At 44.5% G+C, this 19,960-nt stretch overlaps 1 protein-coding gene across 3 annotated transcripts in view; it reads left to right on the top strand.

The window, feature by feature from the left end:
• DNAAF11 (dynein axonemal assembly factor 11) overlaps positions 1-19,364 on the top strand; it is a 77,624-nt gene extending 58,260 nt beyond the window's left edge. For 2 of the 3 annotated variants that reach the window (XM_047841660.1, XM_047841658.1), the window contains 2 exons: positions 11,990-12,075; positions 19,084-19,364. In XM_047841660.1, coding sequence (XP_047697616.1) covers positions 11,990-12,075; positions 19,084-19,261 — 264 coding nt within the window. In that variant the 3' untranslated portion in view covers positions 19,262-19,364. Of the gene's footprint in view, positions 1-11,989; positions 12,076-17,283; positions 17,468-19,083 lie in introns of all 3 variants that reach the window. The other variant, XM_047841659.1, reaches the window with a different exon arrangement.
• Positions 19,365-19,960: the final 596 nt, after the last annotated feature.

The raw sequence follows: 19,960 nt of genomic DNA, 5'->3' as shown, positions 1-19,960 counted from the left end.
TCTTCGTGTAGAATTAGGATCGAATCTGTAATACCTCCTGCTATTTTGCTTGCATTGAAAACCAAAGGAGGGCTTCTCATTCCCAGTCCCCAGGTCCCCCCCACCATTAATGCCCTGCTACTGAGCCACCATCCCCCTCCTCAACTACTTCAATAGTCTTATAGGAATAGTTGTCCTTGTTTTGAGTAAAGTTTCAAAATGAGTCAGAAAGTTATTTTCCTTGGAAGAAGTAGTGAAGAAGATATAAGAAAGACAGTTGTATGATTTTTAAAACTTAGATTGAAACATGAAAACAGGAAACTGGGAGTGGGGAGAACAAACATATGAACACTTTCGCAACCACCAAATACATACCGTTAACTTTTTAAATTTTATTTGAGTATAGTTAGTTTCAGGGCTAACTATGCTCAAGCTGGACAAGTTTGTACATTGTGCTGTGTTCACCACAGCTGTGGCTACCGTCTGTCATGTTACATCGCTATGATAGTATCATTGACTGTATTTCCTGTGCTGTGCCTTTTCCCAAAATTGGAAGCTTGTACCTCCTTCTCCCCTTCACCAATTTTTCCAACCCCCCACCCTGCTTCCCTCTGACAACCATAAGTTTGTTCTCTGGATTCATAGGTCTATTTCAGCTTTTTGTCTGTTTATTCATTTGCTTTTTTTTTTTAGATTCTACTTACGAGTGGAGTCATATGGTATTTGTCTTTCTCGGTCTGACTTATTTCCCTTAGAATTATACCCTCCAGGCTTATCCATGTTGTCTCAATGGCCTGACCTCATCTTTTTTATGGCTGTGTAATATTCCATTGTGTAAATACACCATATTTCCTTAACCATTCCTCTATTGATGGACACTTACGTTGCTTCCATATCTTGGCTATTGTAAATAATGCTGCAGTGAACATAGGTGTGCATATATCTTTGCGAGTTAGTGTTTTCATTTTCCCTGGGTAAATACCCAATAGTGAAATTATTGGATCATATGGCATTTCCATTTTTAATTTTTTGAGGAATCTCCATACTGTTTTCCAAAGTGACAATGTCAGTTTGCATTCCTGCCACCAGCGCACGAGGGCTCTTTTTTCTCCTCACCATCCTCGCCAATAATTGTTTCTTATCTTCTTGATTTTAGCCATTCTGATAGGTGTGAGGTGTTATCTCATTGTGGTTTTGATTTGTATTTCCCTGAGGATCAGTGATGTTGAGCATCTTTTCATGTCTATATGGAATGTCTATTCAGGTTCTGTGCCCATGTATTTTTTTCAGAAAGAGAGAGAGAGAGAGAGAGAGAGAGAGAGAGAGAGAGAGAATCTTATGCAAGCCCCACACCCAGTGCGGAACCTGACATGGGGCTCTATCTCATGACTGTGAGATCATGACGTGAGCAGAAATCAAGAATAGGATGCTTAACCAACTGAGCACCCAGGCACCCCTCTCTGCCCATTTTTTAATCACACTGTTGGTGTTTTTGGTGTTGAGCTGTATGAGCTTCTTGTTTTGGGGGCGTATTAACCTCTTACTGGGTATATCATTTGTAAATGTCGTCTCCCGTCCCATAGGTTGTATTTGAGTTTTGTTGATGGCTTCCCTCACTGTGCAAAAGCTTTTTATTTTGATGTAGTCCCAAGATTACTTTTGTTTTCTGGATAAGAGACCTATCTAGAAAAGTGTTGCTACGACCAGTGCAGAGAAGTTACTGCCTGCGTTTTGTTCTAGGATGTTTATGTTTTCAGGTCTCACATTTAGGTCTTCTCAGTGCACTGTGTTCATGTTGAAATTTAATATAAATATTCTCAGGGAAAATGAGTGGAATTAAATTAAAATGTGTGAATTACAAAGCATTACAGAAAATAAACGTAAACAAAAGTCAATACAGTTAGGAGTGGAAAAACACCAGGAGGGAGACACAAAATCAGAATATTGGTAAGAAAGTAACAGATGTAAAATCCATTATGCGATCCAGCTCAAAAGAACACTCCTGAAACTCAAAGACCTGGGAGATACGTAAACAAAAGAATGGACAAAACTATATGAAGTGAATGCAAGCAAAATTTAGAGTACTTATGGCAAAATGAGTATCAGACACGACAATTTAAAGCAAAGAAGCATAAAATGGAATAAAAGTTATTCTATAGTAATAAAAGTATTATATAAAATAAAAATCCAACTCACGGCCTTATATTCATTGATTGTACATTATTTAAGTGTAGAAAGCCCAGGGTCTTATAAACATAAGGACAGATAAGCAGTCAGCTCTACTAGAAGATTTATGACCCATTTCTGTCTTTGATAAATATGATCAATGAAGAGTAAGACCATTTATTATTTGAGCAATATAATTAAGATAATTTGAAAAGTTCATAATAGACAAAACCCTCCAAAAAGCTTATTCTCATTTCCAAAAGAAAAAATTACAGAAATTATATTTAATTACTAGTCCCTAGAAATAATATTAAGCATAAAATACAGAGTAAACCACTAACTACAATTGGGAAATTCAAAATGCTGTCCCCAAGTGCTGTTCAACCTCACAGGAAATACAAACTAGAGTTATTAATTGGAAAATAAAAGCTTTAAATATTAGCAAACTGTAGAGGCTTTAGAATCAAAGACATTTTGTATGCACCTGCCAACTCATAAGCCGCCTGAAAGCGTAAATCCGCCGGACTGATTCCAAATGGCCAAATGAACCCGTAATTGCTTTCTGCAGACCTGCTCCTCCCACGGTCTTCCCTGTCCTAGAAAATGGCATCGTCGTAGGCTCCATTGTCCAAGTCGAAGGTTAGAAGGCATCCTTGGCCTGCCTCTTACCCTTACACGTCGTCAGCACTACCGCCCGAACATACCCTGAATTCAGTTACTTACCGCTGCCTCCCCACCTCAGCCGTGTCCAGGCTAACACCATCTCCCAGCTGGACCATCTCATACAGGCCCCTCCCTGTTTCCCTGCTTCTGTCCTTTCCACCTTTTGATTCCTTCCCCATACAAAAGCCACAGTGACCTTTTTAAAACGTTAAGTCAGATCATTTTATTCTCACGCTTAAAACCCACCAATGGCTTTCCATCGCACGTCCCGTAAATGTGCTTGTGTAACTGAATGGCATCCGGAAAAGCCTCGAAGCTGTGGGATCAGCAAGACTGTTTTCAAGACTCCCCCGATCCATAGAATCACCTGGAGAGAGCTTGTTAAAAAACTAGATTCCCAGGCCACTATCCTGAGGATTCTAATTAGATGTTGTGGAAGTGTGTGTCTTAACAAGTACCCTGAGGTGTGAGACACATGGAGGAAGTCAGTTACGGGTCTGATGGAAACTCAGGAAACACTGAAAATGCATACAGGAAATGTATACAGGAATGTACCTTGCGGGAGTAATTCAGGAAATGTATTACACAGGTGAACGCAGATCTGAGATGCCAAAGGAGGGAGAGTAAGACCACCCAGAAAGCCGTAACATCAGGTGGGTCCCTCCTCTCCCAGGACAGAGGGAGGAGGTGGTGGTGGTGGAAAACACGCACCAGGTCACCTGGAAGGAACCAGAACCGCAGAGGCCTCTTGGGCAGCCACAGAGTAGATCCTCCCTCCGTGGAGTGGAGTCGCTCACGCAGACAGGGATTGTGGGAGAGACACCTGGAGCCTCCTTCGAGGTTCTCCGGCCTCCCTCCAGTGCTTCCTGTTGGCCAGGCCCAGCCGGGAGCCACGTGACCCGGAACTCTCCAGAGCAGAGCAGAGACAGGAGAACAAACGGACACAACTGCACGCAGGCTCAGTACCTGTATTGTGAGTGTGGATACCACATCACACCCTCGTTAAAATACCGCAGAGGCCTGGCCTGAAGGGTACGAAAGCCAATTATTACTGGTAAATTCTTTTAAGGGAAAAATCTCCATTTAACTCTCCTATTCTCCCATTCTGGGGCAAATTGTGAATAATGGATTGCCCTTCGTGTAAATGATGCCTTCTAAGAGGGTGTGTGGGTGCCAGGGGACCCTGAATGCAGAGTCTAAAACCTACGTTATGTGGGACAGCGGGAAGCCAGAGAAATGCGTACACATCCGTAGTGGACAGGCCAACAGAAGCCCGGAAGAACCGATTAGTTAGCCAATAATTCGCATGTTACGTATTCGTACAATAAATTTGATGACCAGTCCCCAGATTTAGACAGTTTCCTAATAAGACTCCGTGTCAGTAGTATTTTCAGAGTGAAGTTTGGGGTGAGGAGAAAGCAATTTAGCTGTAATGGCAAAAACAAAAACAAAACAGTGTATTTTTACCTAGCGACGAAAGAAACACTTTCTTTCAAAAGCCATCATGCCACTGCACTTGATATTTTTGTTAACATCACACACTCGGGCTGATGAAAATAAGAGTGTATTGAGAATATTGCCCCTTCAGCTGAGTTGAAGGAAAAAAAAACAAACCAGCAAAGTCTCTGTCACCTCCTGTGCAAAGTCCGAGCACCTTAAAATCAACTCTCTCAAGACCTGACGTCTGCCTGGTGCTTCAGCCTTTTTTCCATCTATTATCTGCCCAATAGTCTGTGCTAGTTTATGTGGTCATTTACCTTCTTGTCTTTGTTCACACTTGCTTTCTCTCTCTGGAATGTTCTGATGTAGGGAATGTACCACATAATCTCCAGCTTCTGGCAAATTCCTCCTTATTCTTTAAAATTCATATCAAACCTCACGTCCTCCAGTAAGCCTTCCCCATGTCACCGGTGCACATCCCTCCTTCCCTTGGGCTTCCATATTTAATGTACACACATACCTGTCGATTATACTTCCTTCAATGCATTTTCACTGCTAATGTGTCTTTATCTCTCATGAGATGATCAAGGATAATTTTTTAACCTATCCTTCCATATCTACCACTTGCTCCTATGTTTGGCACATAATAGATGCTCAGTAAATATTTCTTGAGAAGATTTAATAGAGGCAATAGCTGAAACCGTGGTACCAAGTAAAAATCCAAGAGAAAGAGAAATTTGCTTCTGATTTTCCTAAATACTGTGATTTGAGAAACCAGGGTAAATTCACAAGAAAAAAAAATTAAATGATGGATTGTTTTATATTTTGTTCTTCAATGAACATCTCTGGTTAGATTCCATTTTCTTTGTCCATTTGCTCTCTTAATTTACCACGATAGCAAGCCTTCATCTAAAGTGGAGCGATTGTTTTCTCATTCTTATTCAGCTTCATATAAATAACAGTTAAGTTGAACCATGTAAAATCACTGTTTTGTAGGTCAAAAATGGTCAGATATTGGTAATTCCTGTGGTTCAACCTAAAGGATCGAGAGCTGGGTCTCTCTCCCTTGCGTCTGGTTACTATATTTTATACAGCACATGTAGTCTTGGTTCATTGTCTTAGTAATTTCTGTAGTTGGTAAAGCAACCACATACATTTTGTTAAAGTAGAGGTACATGGAAGGAACCCAAGTGTCCATCGACAATAAATTTGTACAATAAATTTGATGACCAGTCCCCAGATTTAGACAGTTTCGTAATAAGAACCAGTCCCCGGATTTAGACAGTTTCCTAATAAGAAAGAAGATGTGGTTTATATGTAATGGAATATTGCTTGGCCATGAGAAAGAATAAAATCCTGCCATTTGTAACACCATGGATGGAACTGGAGAGTATTATGCTAAGTGAAATAAGTCAGGCAGAGAAAGACAGATATCCTATGTTTTCACTCAGCCCAAGTTTTCATCAGCCCAAGTGTGTGATGTGGAACTTGAGAAACTTAACAGAAGACCATGAGGGAAGGGAAGGGGAAAAATAGTTTCAAACAAAGAGGGAGGCAAATCGTAAGAGATTCTTAAATACAGAGAACAAACTGAGGGTTGATGGAAGGGTGGGGGAGAGGGAAAAATGGGTGATGGGCATTGAGGAGGGCACTTGTTGAGATGAACACTGGGTGTTGATGTAAGTGATGAATCATGGGAATCTACTCCCAAAACCAAGAGCACACTGTATACGCTGGTATGTTAGCTAACTTGACAATAAGTTATATTTTTTAATGTGGTATATACATAAAATGGAATGCTACTAAGCGATCAAAAAGAATGAAATTTTGCTATTTGGAATGATGTGGATTGAACTAGAGTGTATTATGCTAAGCAAAATAAATCAGAGAAAGACAAATACCATATGGTTTCACTTATATGTGGAATTTAGGAAATAGAACAGATGAACTCGGGGGAAAAAGAGAGACAAACCATGAAACGGACTCTTAACAACAGAGAACAAACTGAGGGCTGTGGGAGGGGGATGGGCTAGATGTGTGATGGGCGTAAAGGACGGCACTGGTTGAGATGAGCACTGGGTATTGTACAGAAGCGATGAACCACTGAATTCTACTCCTGAAACTGATACTACACTGTATGTTAACTAACTGACATTTAAATAAAAACTTGAAACAAAAACATAAATAATCTACGGTACAAAAAAAAAATGGATGCGAGGGTGATCTGGCTACAACATCTGTCACCCCACTGATCACCAGGGTTGGTTTGGCTGATCTAGCCAGCTAGGCGGGTGTCCCCGTCCTCCCTCACTGCTCCAGGTGTGTCCCTCCCAAAGCTTCGCTCGGTCCAAGAAAATGACCTTCCCGGACAGAGGAGGATCATTCTTTAGTCAAGGGTATACGAGTGGCTGCAATTCCCTGCCAGAAACTCCAACCAAGTTCTCAAGGCACATAAAATAAATAAAGTAAAAATGGAATAGAATGAATAAAATAAAATGGAATAAAATAAATAAAATAAGATGGAATAAAATAAATAAAATAGAATAAAATAAATAAAATAAAATGGAATAAATAAAACAAAATAAATAAAATAATAAAATAAAATGGAATAAAATAAAATAAAATAAATAAAATAGAATAAAATAAATAAAATAAGATGGAATAAATTAAATAAAAGAAAATGAATAAAATAGAATAAAATAAAATGGAATAAAATATACAGAATAAAATAAATAAAATAAGATGGAATAAATTAAATAAAATAAAATGAATAAAATAGAATAAAATAAAATGGAATGAAATATACAGAATAAAATAAATAAAATAAGATGGAATAAAATAAAATAAAATGGAATAAATTAAATAAAATAAAATGGAATAAAATAAATAAAATAAAATGGAATAAATAAAATAAAACAAAATAATAAAATAAGTAGAGGTAGATTGTCTCCGCGCTGAGTGCTGCCTCAGGAAGTCATGAGACGCCATCCCAGGGTACTGTGTCAGCAAAGACTGGAAAGTCGTCTGGCGGAAAAGCCTTAGGAGCGACTTCTGCCTTCTGTAGAGGAGACTTGGTTCCTACCTCCATGTCCGCTCCCAACTTTCAGCTGCACGAAATCACGTGACTCTGTGAGAATTAAAGTAATATCACATCATTAAAATGTTAATTTGTACCTTTGTGCCTGTCCCACAATTGAATTTTCAGGAAGCTGATTACATTTCTTTCTATGGATTCAGGAAACCATTAGTCCCCCTGATCTAATTTATTGAACATATTTTGGCCCTTGCAGCTGTCCATCAGTCATCCCTAAACACACTTAGTGCAAATGAATAAGATGGTTAATGTTAATGACCATCACTTCCTAGAGGAAGAACGATGCTGGTGCTGTGGGTGTGGTAGGAAGACAGTGGTCACTACTGCAGGACCTCGTGGTCCTCTGCTGGGGAAAGTCAGAGCTCATTGGAAGTGTTTTACCTGCTGTGAATATAAATACTGGCGTTAAGATGAATTTTGGCGTTGATATGAATGTTGGTGTTAATATTTTTCTTCGTGCTGCTTCCTTAGTTCCTTCTAACTTTTAAACTTAAAAGAATCTTTGGAACTAAATAAGCTGAAAATATCTCTTAAAAATAAGAAACACATTTAGATTCTGGTGCACAGCAAATTCCCTGTGAAGAGAAGTTCCAAATTTGTGATGCTATTTGCATTTCCATAAACACAGAGTATCTTTGTCTGAGCTTATTATGTGACAAATAACAGTGTTAGAAACGGGGTGTTTTAAGACTCTAATTATGCACATGCTCCCATTCTCTTTAGTGCGTTTACAACGTGAAGCAATACAAAATTTGTACTTTTGGCTCAAGAGCTTTGTTCTTAAAACTGACATTTTAATGATTTTTCACTAGCATTGGCCTCGTTTAATGTAACTAAAATATTCAAAAAAAGTTTTAAAAATGCAAAGGTGCCACGGCTCCCCAGGAACAGGTCTGAGATGGAGGGGAGCATGCAGGGCGCCTGTGAGGGAGCGCCCCCCAGGCAGCTGCCTGTGAGCGGGAGGGAAGGGGCCAGGAGCAGGAAAGGGGAAAACGGAGCTGCCGTGGAGGCCTGACAAAGACCTCAGCCGACGCCCAGCGAGCTCTGCGGCTGACAAGGTCCTTTAGAGTTGTCCTGAGTCAGGCTTGGGGAGCATCCTTCGACCCCACAGTGATCAGAGAGAGTGGAACACAGGCTCCGGGTTCTCATACTTCCATAAGAGTACCAGGTCCCAGGCACGTCAAGGGAGCAGCAGAGAGTTCCAGAACCGAAAAGGCCACAGAGTCCAGGACTACAGGTGAATTAGGGGTAACTGGTGTGGATGGACGTCCTTCACCCCGAAGAAGAATCGGAAGCCCACCTATGCATTTGGGGCTCACTGTAATCATGTTCCCTTCAATTTAAATTACTTCAATTTAAATAAAATCAAACCTTCAGTAGCTCAGGTGCACTAACCACGTCTCAAATGTTCAGGAGCCCCATGTCGGACAGCACAGAACACTTCCATTGTTGCAGAAGATTCTAGTGGACACTATGCTCTCTCTGCACAACCGCGTCTCCCAGAGATGCTTCGGTCTCCCTCAGACACTGCAGGAGGAAGGTGCCAGTTCCCAACACCCTAACATCTATGGCCTCTCTCTGCTCCCCTTGACTGGAGATGTCTGTTTAGCCCCCTCGTATCTATCTTTTCCTTCATCTTTGATATTAATATGGTTTAACAAGCCAGAACTGGACTCAACAGCACCTAAAAAGTGTTTCCGTCTCGTTAAGGATGGGCCAGGAAGGAGGGGGAAATATTTGAATCCATGACACTAATTCTGTTAAAGAAAAGGACAAAAACCAGTCAAGTCTTTGTATTCAAAGAGTGTTAACATTCATACCTTACCGTCGTTAGCATCCAAAAATACAGCATCAGTCATTAGCCGGCAAGAAATGCCCGGAAAACAAAATTATGACGTTAATATATTTTAAAACATAGCAAAGAAAACATTTTAGGATTAACCTCCTCCCCCCAAAACCTGTGTTTGACGATGATAGAATCTGCTTCATTGGGCAGACCTTTCCATGAGTTACCTCCTTTAAGTATTCAGTAAATATCGCACTGGTGGCTTGAGTTGCTGATTCCCCCACAGTATTCTACAAGTTTGTGTTCTGCCGACTACCCCTCATTCGTCTGTGGTCCTTGACTGTGTGGCCTCTTCGGTTCTGGAACTCTCTCTTTTTTTTTTTTTTTTTTTTCAACGTTTATTTATTTTTGGGACAGAGAGAGACAGAGCATGAACGGGGGAGGGGCAGAGAGAGAAGGAGACACAGAATCGGAAACAGGCTCCAGGCTCTGAGCCATCAGCCCAGAGCCCGACGCGGGGCTCGAACTCACGAACCGCAAGATCGTGACCTGGCTGAAGTCGGACGCTTAACCGACTATGCCACCCAGGCGCCCCTGGAACTCTCTCTTTGAAAATGTCTCCGAACAAACTCTTCTGGACCTGAAATTTAGCGTCTTTAGTACGCGCAGTGTCCATTGTTCCTTCCTCCCAGAGTCTCAGCAAAAGTCTGGCCATTGCACACGCCATCTGTGGTACTTCAAGGTATTTTTCCTGGCCGGGTGTCCAGTACATCGGTTGAAATGTGTCATTTCGGCAGATCTTTCCCCTCTGCATTGCACACGGGCCCTTCCGTGAGGTCTATGGGAAGGGAAAGGCAAGCCTGTGCGCGTGCTCCTCTGTGTCGGGGAGCGGAACAAAATCACACATACAAACACGGATTGAACTGTTGTCAAATGTGATAGATAAATATACTCTTCACTATCTAAAACACTGGTTCTTAGGGGCACCTGGGTGGCTCAGTCAGTTGAGCATCCGACTTGGGCTCAGGTCCCGATCTTGTGGCTCGTGAGTTCGAGCCCCGCATTGGGCTCGCTGCTGTCCCCTCAAGAGCCCGCTTCAGATCTTCTGTCCTCCTCTCTCTCTCTCTCTCTCTCTGCCCCTAATGGGAAACCGACGACCCGGTCTATTAATTTGGTTAATTGGCCAGCACCCTGATGCAGAAGTTGGGTAAAGATTGGATTGGAGAATCTGGTTTAGAATTGAGGCTACCTCGGGGCTTCCGATTCGCTTCCCAAACGGAGATGGTGAGTGCAGCCTGCCCGAGCCAGCAGGTGGGGGTAGGAGTGGTGACCAGACCCTCACAGCCCAAGCCTAGTCTGTGTCCTCATGGATCCTCTCGCTGCTGGGCAGCAAGTGAAGTCTCCGGCCCAACAGAGGAAGGGCAGCAGGTGTCCCTCACCTGCAGGGGAACGACCCTGCCCACCGGTGAGATGGGGCCAGTCAACGAAGCACTTCCTCCCCAAAGAAAGGGAAATGATTAGGATGATTAGGATGGAGAGAGGAATGTACACGCTCCAGATCTTTCTCCTCCCTGGAAATAAAAGGCCGGAGCGCCTGGGTGACTCAGTCAGTGAAACGTTGGACTTGAGCTCAGGTCATGATCTCTCCCCATTCATGAGTTTGAGCCCCGCATCGGGCTCTGTGCTGACAGCTCAGAACCTGCAGCCTGCTTCTGATTCTGTGTCTCCCTCTCTCTCTGCACACCCCCCCCCCCCGCCCCGGCTCATGCTCCTCTGCCTCTTGTAAAAAAAAAAAAAAAGAAGACGAAGAAGAAAGAAAGGAAAGAAAAGGCAGAAGCCCCCATCCTGATCAGCGGACCAAAACAACATGAGGAGAGTTCCTTCTCTCTGCCTATAAATAATCCTTGTCTTATAGTTATACTGGGAGGTGGGGGTGAAATAAAACACATGAACTGCCTAGGATAGGCAGGCATGTGTCCAGCATGGTGTCGGGGTCTAGTAAGTGGCCACCTGTTCTCTTCCGCCCCCATAGTCTTAGATCTTTGAGCTTTCTAGTAGGAGGTGCTGGGTGCGAATAATCTTCACTATACGTTCATTGAATCAAATCAGTCAGTTTTATTTATTGAGACCTCAACATGCTTAGCACTGAGCTTATTTGGCTTAGAAGAAGTGGAAGAAGGAGTGCCTGGGCGGCTCAGTCGACTGAGCGTCCGACTCTTAATTTCAGCTCAGGTCACGATCTCACAGGTTCACGAGTTCTAGCCCCGCCTCGGGCTCTGCACTGACAGCGTGAGGTCTGCTAGGGATTCTCTCTCTCCCTCTCTCTCTCCCTCCCCCCCCAATAAATAAATAAACTTGAAACAAGAAAGTGGAAGAATTACAGAACTTTTCATACCCAAAGGGGCCTTTGAGCTCATATCTCATCCCTTCATTTTATGAAGGATGACCTGGGTGTCCAGTGTGCTGGGAAGGGAGGGATTCGAACCTCCAGCTCAGCCTGCTTTCCACTGCAACACATGCCAGGTGGAGGTGGAGGAGGGGAGCTGTTCAGAGGCAGTGTCTCAACCACGCCTAAATCCCCACCACCCCAAGCAGTGTTTGGCAGGTTTCTGGCTCTCAGAAAATATCTATTATGTGAATTAATTCACCATATCCCCCCTGCTTGGCCTTTGGCAAATGAAGGATAGCTTGTGGCTTTGCAAGACAGATCCAGTCTGTGATATAACTTTCTCATACCGCATGCAGGGGCTTACAGTTAGACTCTTTCATGGCATACGTAGCAAAACTTAAAATGTTGTATATTTTTGAGGATATGTCCAAGACTAATGCACCACTCAGTGCGTGTTATATTTTTATTTTAGGTAGACGAAGTCATCACAGGTTGGCGACAAACGTTAGAGTCTGGGACGAGTCCCTCGGACAGCAGCAGAGAGCACACAAACCAAAGGTACCACCTCCCCAGCCATCGGAAGCTTCCTTACAGTTCTCTTCATTGTCATTTGGTGGCTAGAATGCACCTTCCTCAGAGATACAGTTATTTAGCATTTACAGATGATTCACGCTGTGAATGTTCATGTCTATTCCCAAAACTTAGACTCTGGATTTATAGGGCTCTTGATCCCTAAAAAACAAATCTGTGGGCATACAGGCCCCAATTTCTTGTGTCAATAATGGTGAGAGTGGTGAGGTCAACACCAACGACTGCTAACATCTACTGAGCACTTACTACGTATCAGGCAGTATCGTGTGTACTTCACCCATAGTAACACACTTAATCCTCACCATTTTTATCCTCGGTTTACAGATGGGCAAAATGAGGGAGAGAAGTTTAGAATGTCTGAAGGTCTGGGGGCGCCTGACTGGCTCAGTCGGTTAAACGTCCAACTTCGGCTCAGGTCATGATCTCGCGGTTCGTGGGTTCGAGCCCCGCGTGAGGCTCTGCGCTGCCAGCTTAGAGCCCGGAGCCTGCTTGGGAGTCTGTGCCTCCCTGTCTCTCTCTGCCCCTCCCCTGCTCGTGCTCTGTCTCTCCCTCTGAAAAATAAGTAAACGTGAAAAAAAAATTAGAATGCCTGAAGGTCAGGTGGTCTTGACACGTTGGGACAGCCCTGCTGAGCCCTCGTCGAATGCTGCTACCCTTTCATGGCTCGGATGTCACTTCATAGCTTCTAAAGCTCTCAGGGTTGCCAGGGCCAAGAGTCCCCACCATGTGCCCTCCCGCCCACCTCCTACCCCCAGATCATCTGCGAGCCTCTGGTTCAGCTTCTTCCACACCAGGACCCCGCCCGCTCTCCGTACTCCCCCAGTGACAGGAAGCCTCTCCTCATTCCTAACTGGAGAGCCTGGCGGTGCCTCCTGAATGCCCTCAGAACGAAGCTCAGCACCCGTGACCAGTGGCATCCCTTCAAGCATTTGGGACAAAGCTGTTGTTATTTCAGTGCTTCCTTCGAATGCACAATCCCGGGCCTTTCGACTTTCCTTCCACTTGTCGTGATTTCCAGACCGTTACTGTCCAGATGGCAAAATCTATTTTGAACCGAGGCAAACTATCTTTGTGATACAAATGTATATGCTGAAATTATCATTACAAAAATACCTGAACGAGAGCTATATTTATGTCTTGCATAATAGAAGCCGTCAGGCATTCATAAGATCCCGAGTCAACTGTGGAAGTTTTGTGGACTTTCGAACGTGGGCTTTGTTTGAACAACGGGTACGGAGTTGAATTCCTTCTGAAAGCTGGGTTGCTGGTTTTAACCTTGGAGACCAGTTGGTCTCCTATTTCCCAGATTAGTGTAATTTACAGAGGTTCAAGGGTATTCTGCTAGCATGAATATTCACGGTCATAATTACCCCCCCAGCAGCATCCACACATGAAAGGAGTGTGACTCCTGTTTGTGAAGGATCAGGGAGGGGCAGCCAGTGTGGAAGCTGGTCTTTAGACCCCGGGAAAATCCCCATTACGGTGATGACATTTGAGGACTAGAGATGTCTTAGCACAATTCTTTATGGTAGTACTTCCTACGGTCTGTTTGCAAAGCCGTTTTCATTTTTGAATTTTTTTTTAATGTTTATTTATTCCTGAGACAGAGAGAGACAGAGCATGAGTGGGGGAGGGGCAGAGAGAGAGGGAGACATGGAATCTGAAACAGGCTCCAGGCTCCGAGCTGTCGGCACAGAGCCCGACGCGGGGCTCGAACTCATGGACCGTGAGATCGTGACCTGAGCTGAAGTCGGACGCTTAACCGACTGAGCCACCCAGGCGCCCCGTAAAGCTGTTTTCATTTTTGTTACTGAGAAGTAATCACCTTGGAGCCACACTTAACATGTCTGTGTGAAGGTTGTTTGCGTGCTCCTTAGTCATTGACGGACACCACCTCAGCCTCTGGCTGGACGATCCCGTGAACTAAGAAGGCCACACGTGGGAATGAGGTCAGGCAGGTTGTCAGTTTGAGGGACGGGAAGACGGTAGGCACAGTGATACGCTTCTGGCCCCGGGAGGGCCAGAAGAGGCCCATCGATCCTTTCGTAGCCAGAGCGGACCTTTCCTCATGCTGTGGAGACAGAGTGACCGGAGGGGAAGATCAGTGGAGTAAGGTTCCGTTCCTTGGGACCGGAGGAGATCGTATTTTGTGGGGCAGGTCACCGATGCCGTGAACTCTTGTGGTCCTGTGACACTGTATGATCAAGGTATCAAACCCATACCTCACTTGGGATGGGTTTGTTGAGTGCCGAGTGCCTCCTCTGTGCTACATGATACTATCCATCACCTATCTTTCATCTTCAAAATAACCACAAGAGAAATCCTGTTATTCCTACTGGACTGAGTCTCAAAGAAATTAATTTGCCCAAGATCATAAAGTAGAGCCAGAGTGATAAATTTGGGCCCATCCTTCGGCTCATCTTCCTACTCTCTTCATGAGGTCTTTTTTTTTTTTAGTAGACTTTCTTCTTTAAAGCAATTTTAGGGTCACAGAAAACTTATGAACAAAAAGCACAGGAATTTTCCATATATCCACTGCCGCCCACTCATACACAGTCTCCCCCATTATCCCCATCCCCCCATGATGGTGGCCCATTTATTACAACTGATAAATCTACATTGACACACGTCGTTATCACCCAAAGTTCATAGTGGGCATTAGCGTTCAAAGTTGGTGTTATTCATTCCGTGGACTTGGACAAATGCATTTCCCTGACGACACATGGTCTGGAGCCTCTTTCCGTTCGTGTATTTGCCATCTGCACATCTTCCCTGGTGACGTGTCTGTGAAGATCCTTGGCCCTTCTTTCAGTCCCATGGCTTTCTTATCGTTGCATTCGAAGAGGGTTTTTTGGTATGTTTTGGATAACAGCTGTTCATCGGATGTTTTCTCCCAGTTTGTGGCTTGTCTTGTCATTCTCCCAAAATTGTCTTTCATGGAGCAGAAGTTTGTAAATTTAACGAAATCCAGCTCGCCGATGACTTCTTTCAGGGCTCGTGCCTTTGCTGCTGTATCTAAAATGGCATCGCCCGCCCGCAGGGTCAGTCAGCTCTTTTCCTGTGCTCCCTTCTGTGAGTTTTGCAGTCTTGCCTTTTGTGTTTAGGCCAGTGATCCATTTTGAGTTACTTCTTGTGAAGGCCGCAGGTTTATGTCTAAATTCATTTAAAATATACACATACTGGGGACACCCGGGTGGCTCAGTCGGTTAAGCGTCCGACTTCAGCTCAGGTCATGATCTTGCGGTTCATGAGTTCGAGCCCCATATCAGGCTCTGTGCTGACAGCTCAGAGCCTGGAGCCTGCTTCGGATTCTGTGTCTTCCCTCTCTCTCTCTCTCTGCCCCTCCCCCACTCATGCTCCCCCTCCCTCCCTCTCTCTTCTCTCTCTCTCTCTCACAAATAAACACTAAAAAAATTTTTTTAATATACACATATTGTATTAATTTTCTTAGGTGTGTGATATTTTGATGCTATCATAACTATGCTTTTGTTGCTAGGATATAGATTTGCAATTAATTTTTTACCATGGTAAAATACATATCGCATCAAATTCATCGTCTCGAGTATTAAAAAGTGTACAGCTTTTTTGGGGGGTGCCTGGGTGGCTCAGTCGGTTAAGCGTCTGACTTCAGCTCAGGTCACGATCTCACTGTCCGTGAGTTCGAGCCCTGCGTCGGGCTCTGGGCTGAAGGCTCAGAGCCTGGAGCCTGCTTCCCATTCTGTGTCTCCTTCTCTCTCTGCCCCTCCCCCATTCATGCTCTGTCTCTCTCTGTCTCAAAAATAAATAAACGTTAAAAAAAAATTTTAAAAATGTACAACTTTTTAATGGGATTCAGTATATTCACAGCATTTGTATCACCCCCACCACGTAACTCACTTTTGTGTTTGATTTTGTACCCAGCAGCCTTGCTGATCTCTCTTACTATTTTATTCCTTTGTTAGTTGTTTTGGATTTTCTGTCTACCTACAGAGAATGTGGAGTTTCTTTCTTCCTAATCCTGTTCCTTTTGTTTTCCTGCCTTAGTGCATAGGGAAAGGCACCAGGACAGAGTGGGAGGGAGGTGACAGCAACCGTCTCTGTCTTCTTGCCGATCCCAGAGGAAAAGTTCAACATTATAGTATTAAGTCTGAAGCATTTCCTTGGTTTCATAATCCGTGCTGTCGTATTCAAAATCTGAAGTTTCTCGTCTCTATTCGCGTTCTTGTTGCTTCTGCTGGTTCTCACGTTAAGTGCCTTTTTTCCTTGAGTGCTTGTTCGTTTTTCCTACAAGCTGCCCGAATTGCCTTAGAAGATAGTCTAGGGGCTTCTCAGAGGCCCGAAAAGTGCTCACCCGGGGAGCGTTGGCCTGCGCTCTGGGGCAGACGCTACCTGAGGACCCTGCCCGTTCGGAACCACTTTACGCTAAATTCAAGGTGGCTGGGTTTTAACTGTGGCCGCCGTAAACCCATGGAAACCCCAGCTGTGGTGACAGCCCAGCCCTTCTCTGTCCTGCTTCCCTCACAGTGCCCTCGGGGGCAGGCACAGCGGGTTTACTGTTCATTCACTCTTACATGAGAGCGAAGCCTTCTAGGGGAGAGGGCGTCCCGTCACTGTGCACCTGACATGCTCAGGACCTTGACCTCTGTTCCCAGACTCCGCAAGGCCAGCAAGACCAAAGCACCACTTTAGGGGCTCAGCAGATGCCCTCAGGCCAAAGGTGGCTTCAGGGACCCACTTCCTCTCTGGTCCCTCCTTTTACTGAATCCTGCCCTCATGGTTCCTTATCACCTTATCACATCTTTCCTGATCTCCCGAGGGTTTTCAGTGGGAGGTGGGAATCTTTGGTCCGTGTATGCTAGCCCACCATATTACCAGAAGAAAGTTCTTTCCTTGTGTTCTTTAGTAGAAGGACTCAATCTCTGATGTGTTATGCCTGGTGATTTTAGTCTTTTTTTTTTTTTTTTTCTTTCTTCCACCGTTGATGAAAATATTCATTTTGCCCAACCGGTCATTCTGACTAGACTCCAGAGGTTCTGGCCCTGACAGACAGGTGGTGGGTAAAACAGTCACGTCGGGTTAAGGGAGACATTAAGGGAGGAAACAGTAGGGGAGAAAAGGCCCTCTCCTCTTTATTTTGGGATCAGTGTGATCCTTTGGGGCTCCCGGCCTTATGGGCTCACTGTTTATTACCCGGAGACTCATGACCGATTCAAGTCCTGCGTGCAAATTACTCCTCACAACATCTGAAGTGGGTGAGCCGCGGAGAACTGCATCTGGGCTGAGTTCACTCTTTATTACGAAGATCCCGACGTTATGGCCCGAGAGACATGCCTGGAAGTGAGAGACGCTGCTTCTCCTCAAAGTCAACATAATTATAACAGTTGAGTTTCGCTATTTACTTGATTAAGCCATAGATATGGCAGCCTTTTAAACAAGAGCACAGTAATTAAAAAGCAGAGCCATATTTAATAATGACTGTAATGTAGGTCTTCAAAAACTAGAATTTCCTTCAGAGTTTACAGTGTACTATCTGGGTCTTCGGAAAATTTATACTTTATACTCTTCGTATACGTGATACTTTCCTTCAGCGGGTCCGTGTGCATCCGTCAAAATTCTGAGAAGAATTGAAACCTCAAGTGCCTTCAAGGGCTAAGTGACTGACAGAAAGGAGGGGGGATGGGCGTAAGAACAACAGGTTCACACTTCCCAGAGAAAGTCGGACCCCCCCCCCCCCCCCCCCGCTCCTCCCAATACCTTGTGTCTGTTGCCTAAATTTGGTCTGAGGACATCAGTGTGGGGCTCCCGGATGAGACCGACTGTGCTTCTCTTTGGGTCAGAGACAGTTTCTGATTTAATTTCATGATTGCACCGTAGTAGAGTCTTTTTTTTCGTTATTTAACAAGTATTCACAAATGCTATATGCCAAAGATGAAACAGACAATATAATTGCTTCAAGAATGCTGGTTCTAATGGGGAGAACAGAGCAGTAATGAGACGATTACATGATAATGTGATAAATGTTCTATTCGAGCTCTCTGCTGCCCTGTTAGATGTCACCAGGAAACGCCCTATTTGCACAGACCATGGGATCTCTGGTGTCTAGAATCTGGGAGGCACTTAATGTATTCCGTTGAATGCCTGGCCGGGTGACCAGGGCAGTGATTCCAAAATAATTTGACTGATTATCAGTATCCCTGGGGGATAGGTGGGGGGGGGGGGCTTTATATAAATGCAAAGTACTGGGCCCCATCCCCAGGCCTACAGATCAAAATTGACAGGGCAGCAGCCCAATGACCCATATTATCTAGAATTTTCTAATGACGGCAATACGGGAATCTTTCTTGTTCTGTTTCCACATAGCCATTGCCGAAAAAACTGGGTGCCGACAGCAGGGGTGGGATCTTGTGGGGGAAACTGGTGGGCGGAGATTTCTAGGCACCTGAACTTATACAAACGCCCCTGCAAAAGCACACAGGCTGGATTGTCTGCATCACCAGGAGGCTGATTAGCTACATTGAGCCTACATAAGACCTGCCTACAGGGATTCTACTGTTGACCCTGGCTGCGGGGATTGCCTGCTGTAGCATCATTTAAGGATTCTCAGGTGCAGGGCACCTGGCTGGCTAGTAGAGCACGCATTGCTTGATCATAGGGTTATAAGTTCGAGCCCCACATCGGGTGTAGGGATTATTTAAAAATCTTAAAAAAAAATGAAGATTCTCAGGCGAACAGAGCCTCTCAGCCGACCTCCCCTCCAGCTGCCCATGCATCAGCACTTTACTTCTCCACAGGTCAGACTCTTGCTTCCACAAGGTTCCGAGCTACTTGAAACCTGGGACAGTCTCTTACCATTGTCTCCATGCTCTAAGGAGAGCACTTGCCCATGTTTGCTGAATGAATGAATGAATGAATGAATGAACGAGTTGAGTCTACTTGAAATTTAATTTAAAATGACATCTCTCAATTTCCTCTTGCCTTTTTTTTTTTCTGTTGTAGAAGCAAGCGAACTGAGAAATTAGACGTAGATCCTAGCAAGCATTCCTTCCCTGATGTGGCGAACATAGTTCGAGAGAAAAACCCCACGCCCCGAAGAGTTCGATCTGAACCCAAAATTATACCAAGTGAGGAAGCTCCAGACTTTGAAGATAACCCTGAAGTGCCCCCGTTGATCTGAAACATCAGGCCAGGTGGACGGACCCACCCGATCCTGTTTTCCTCAGTGCACAGTGCGTAGTATGCCGCGTTTGGGGTAAACACAGAGTCATTTGTCACCATCACCACTCCAGTGTCTCACTTCTACTTTATGCGGTAATATTCTTACACCAGTTTGACGTTCAAGTGCATACCTTAAAAATGCTACAGCTCATTTGCCTATAATAAAATGTTGGCTAGGGCAAACGTTCAGTAAATCATAGAACTCTTACATTAAGACGCTGATTTTTAATCACAGAACTGCTTGCTAATGCAGAGAGACGAAGTCGGAGATAAAAGGACTGATCATTAACTCGGTGCTTCAGCAAATTGGTCACGCTCAGAAGTTAAAACTGTAATTTCAGATCAAATCGGAATGCTCTAATATGATTTTAGCGGTGTTTCAGTTTTCGTCTCGTGATTACTGGTGGTAATGCCTGGGGTGAGGAGGAAGAGAGCTGGCAGGAGTAGGAAGCGAAAGCCGCTAAGGCTGTAGGTACGGGCTTGACATCTGCAAAACGAGAGGGAAGCAGGTGGAAGTCTAGTGGGCTAAATGGAGCCTGGGAAGGCAGCACACAGCTCGGAGAAGACAGGCGCTCTAGTGCAGGATTGTCCACAGAGGACGAGCCCGTTGGGTCAAGACGGCCGAGCCCAGCTACCCCCCGGCCACACTCAGTCCTTG

This window comes from Prionailurus viverrinus, chromosome F2 (genome assembly GCF_022837055.1).
Source record: "Prionailurus viverrinus isolate Anna chromosome F2, UM_Priviv_1.0, whole genome shotgun sequence".
NCBI classification, from domain to species: domain Eukaryota; kingdom Metazoa; phylum Chordata; class Mammalia; order Carnivora; family Felidae; genus Prionailurus; species Prionailurus viverrinus.
This window is presented reverse-complemented; position numbering and strand designations above follow the sequence as displayed.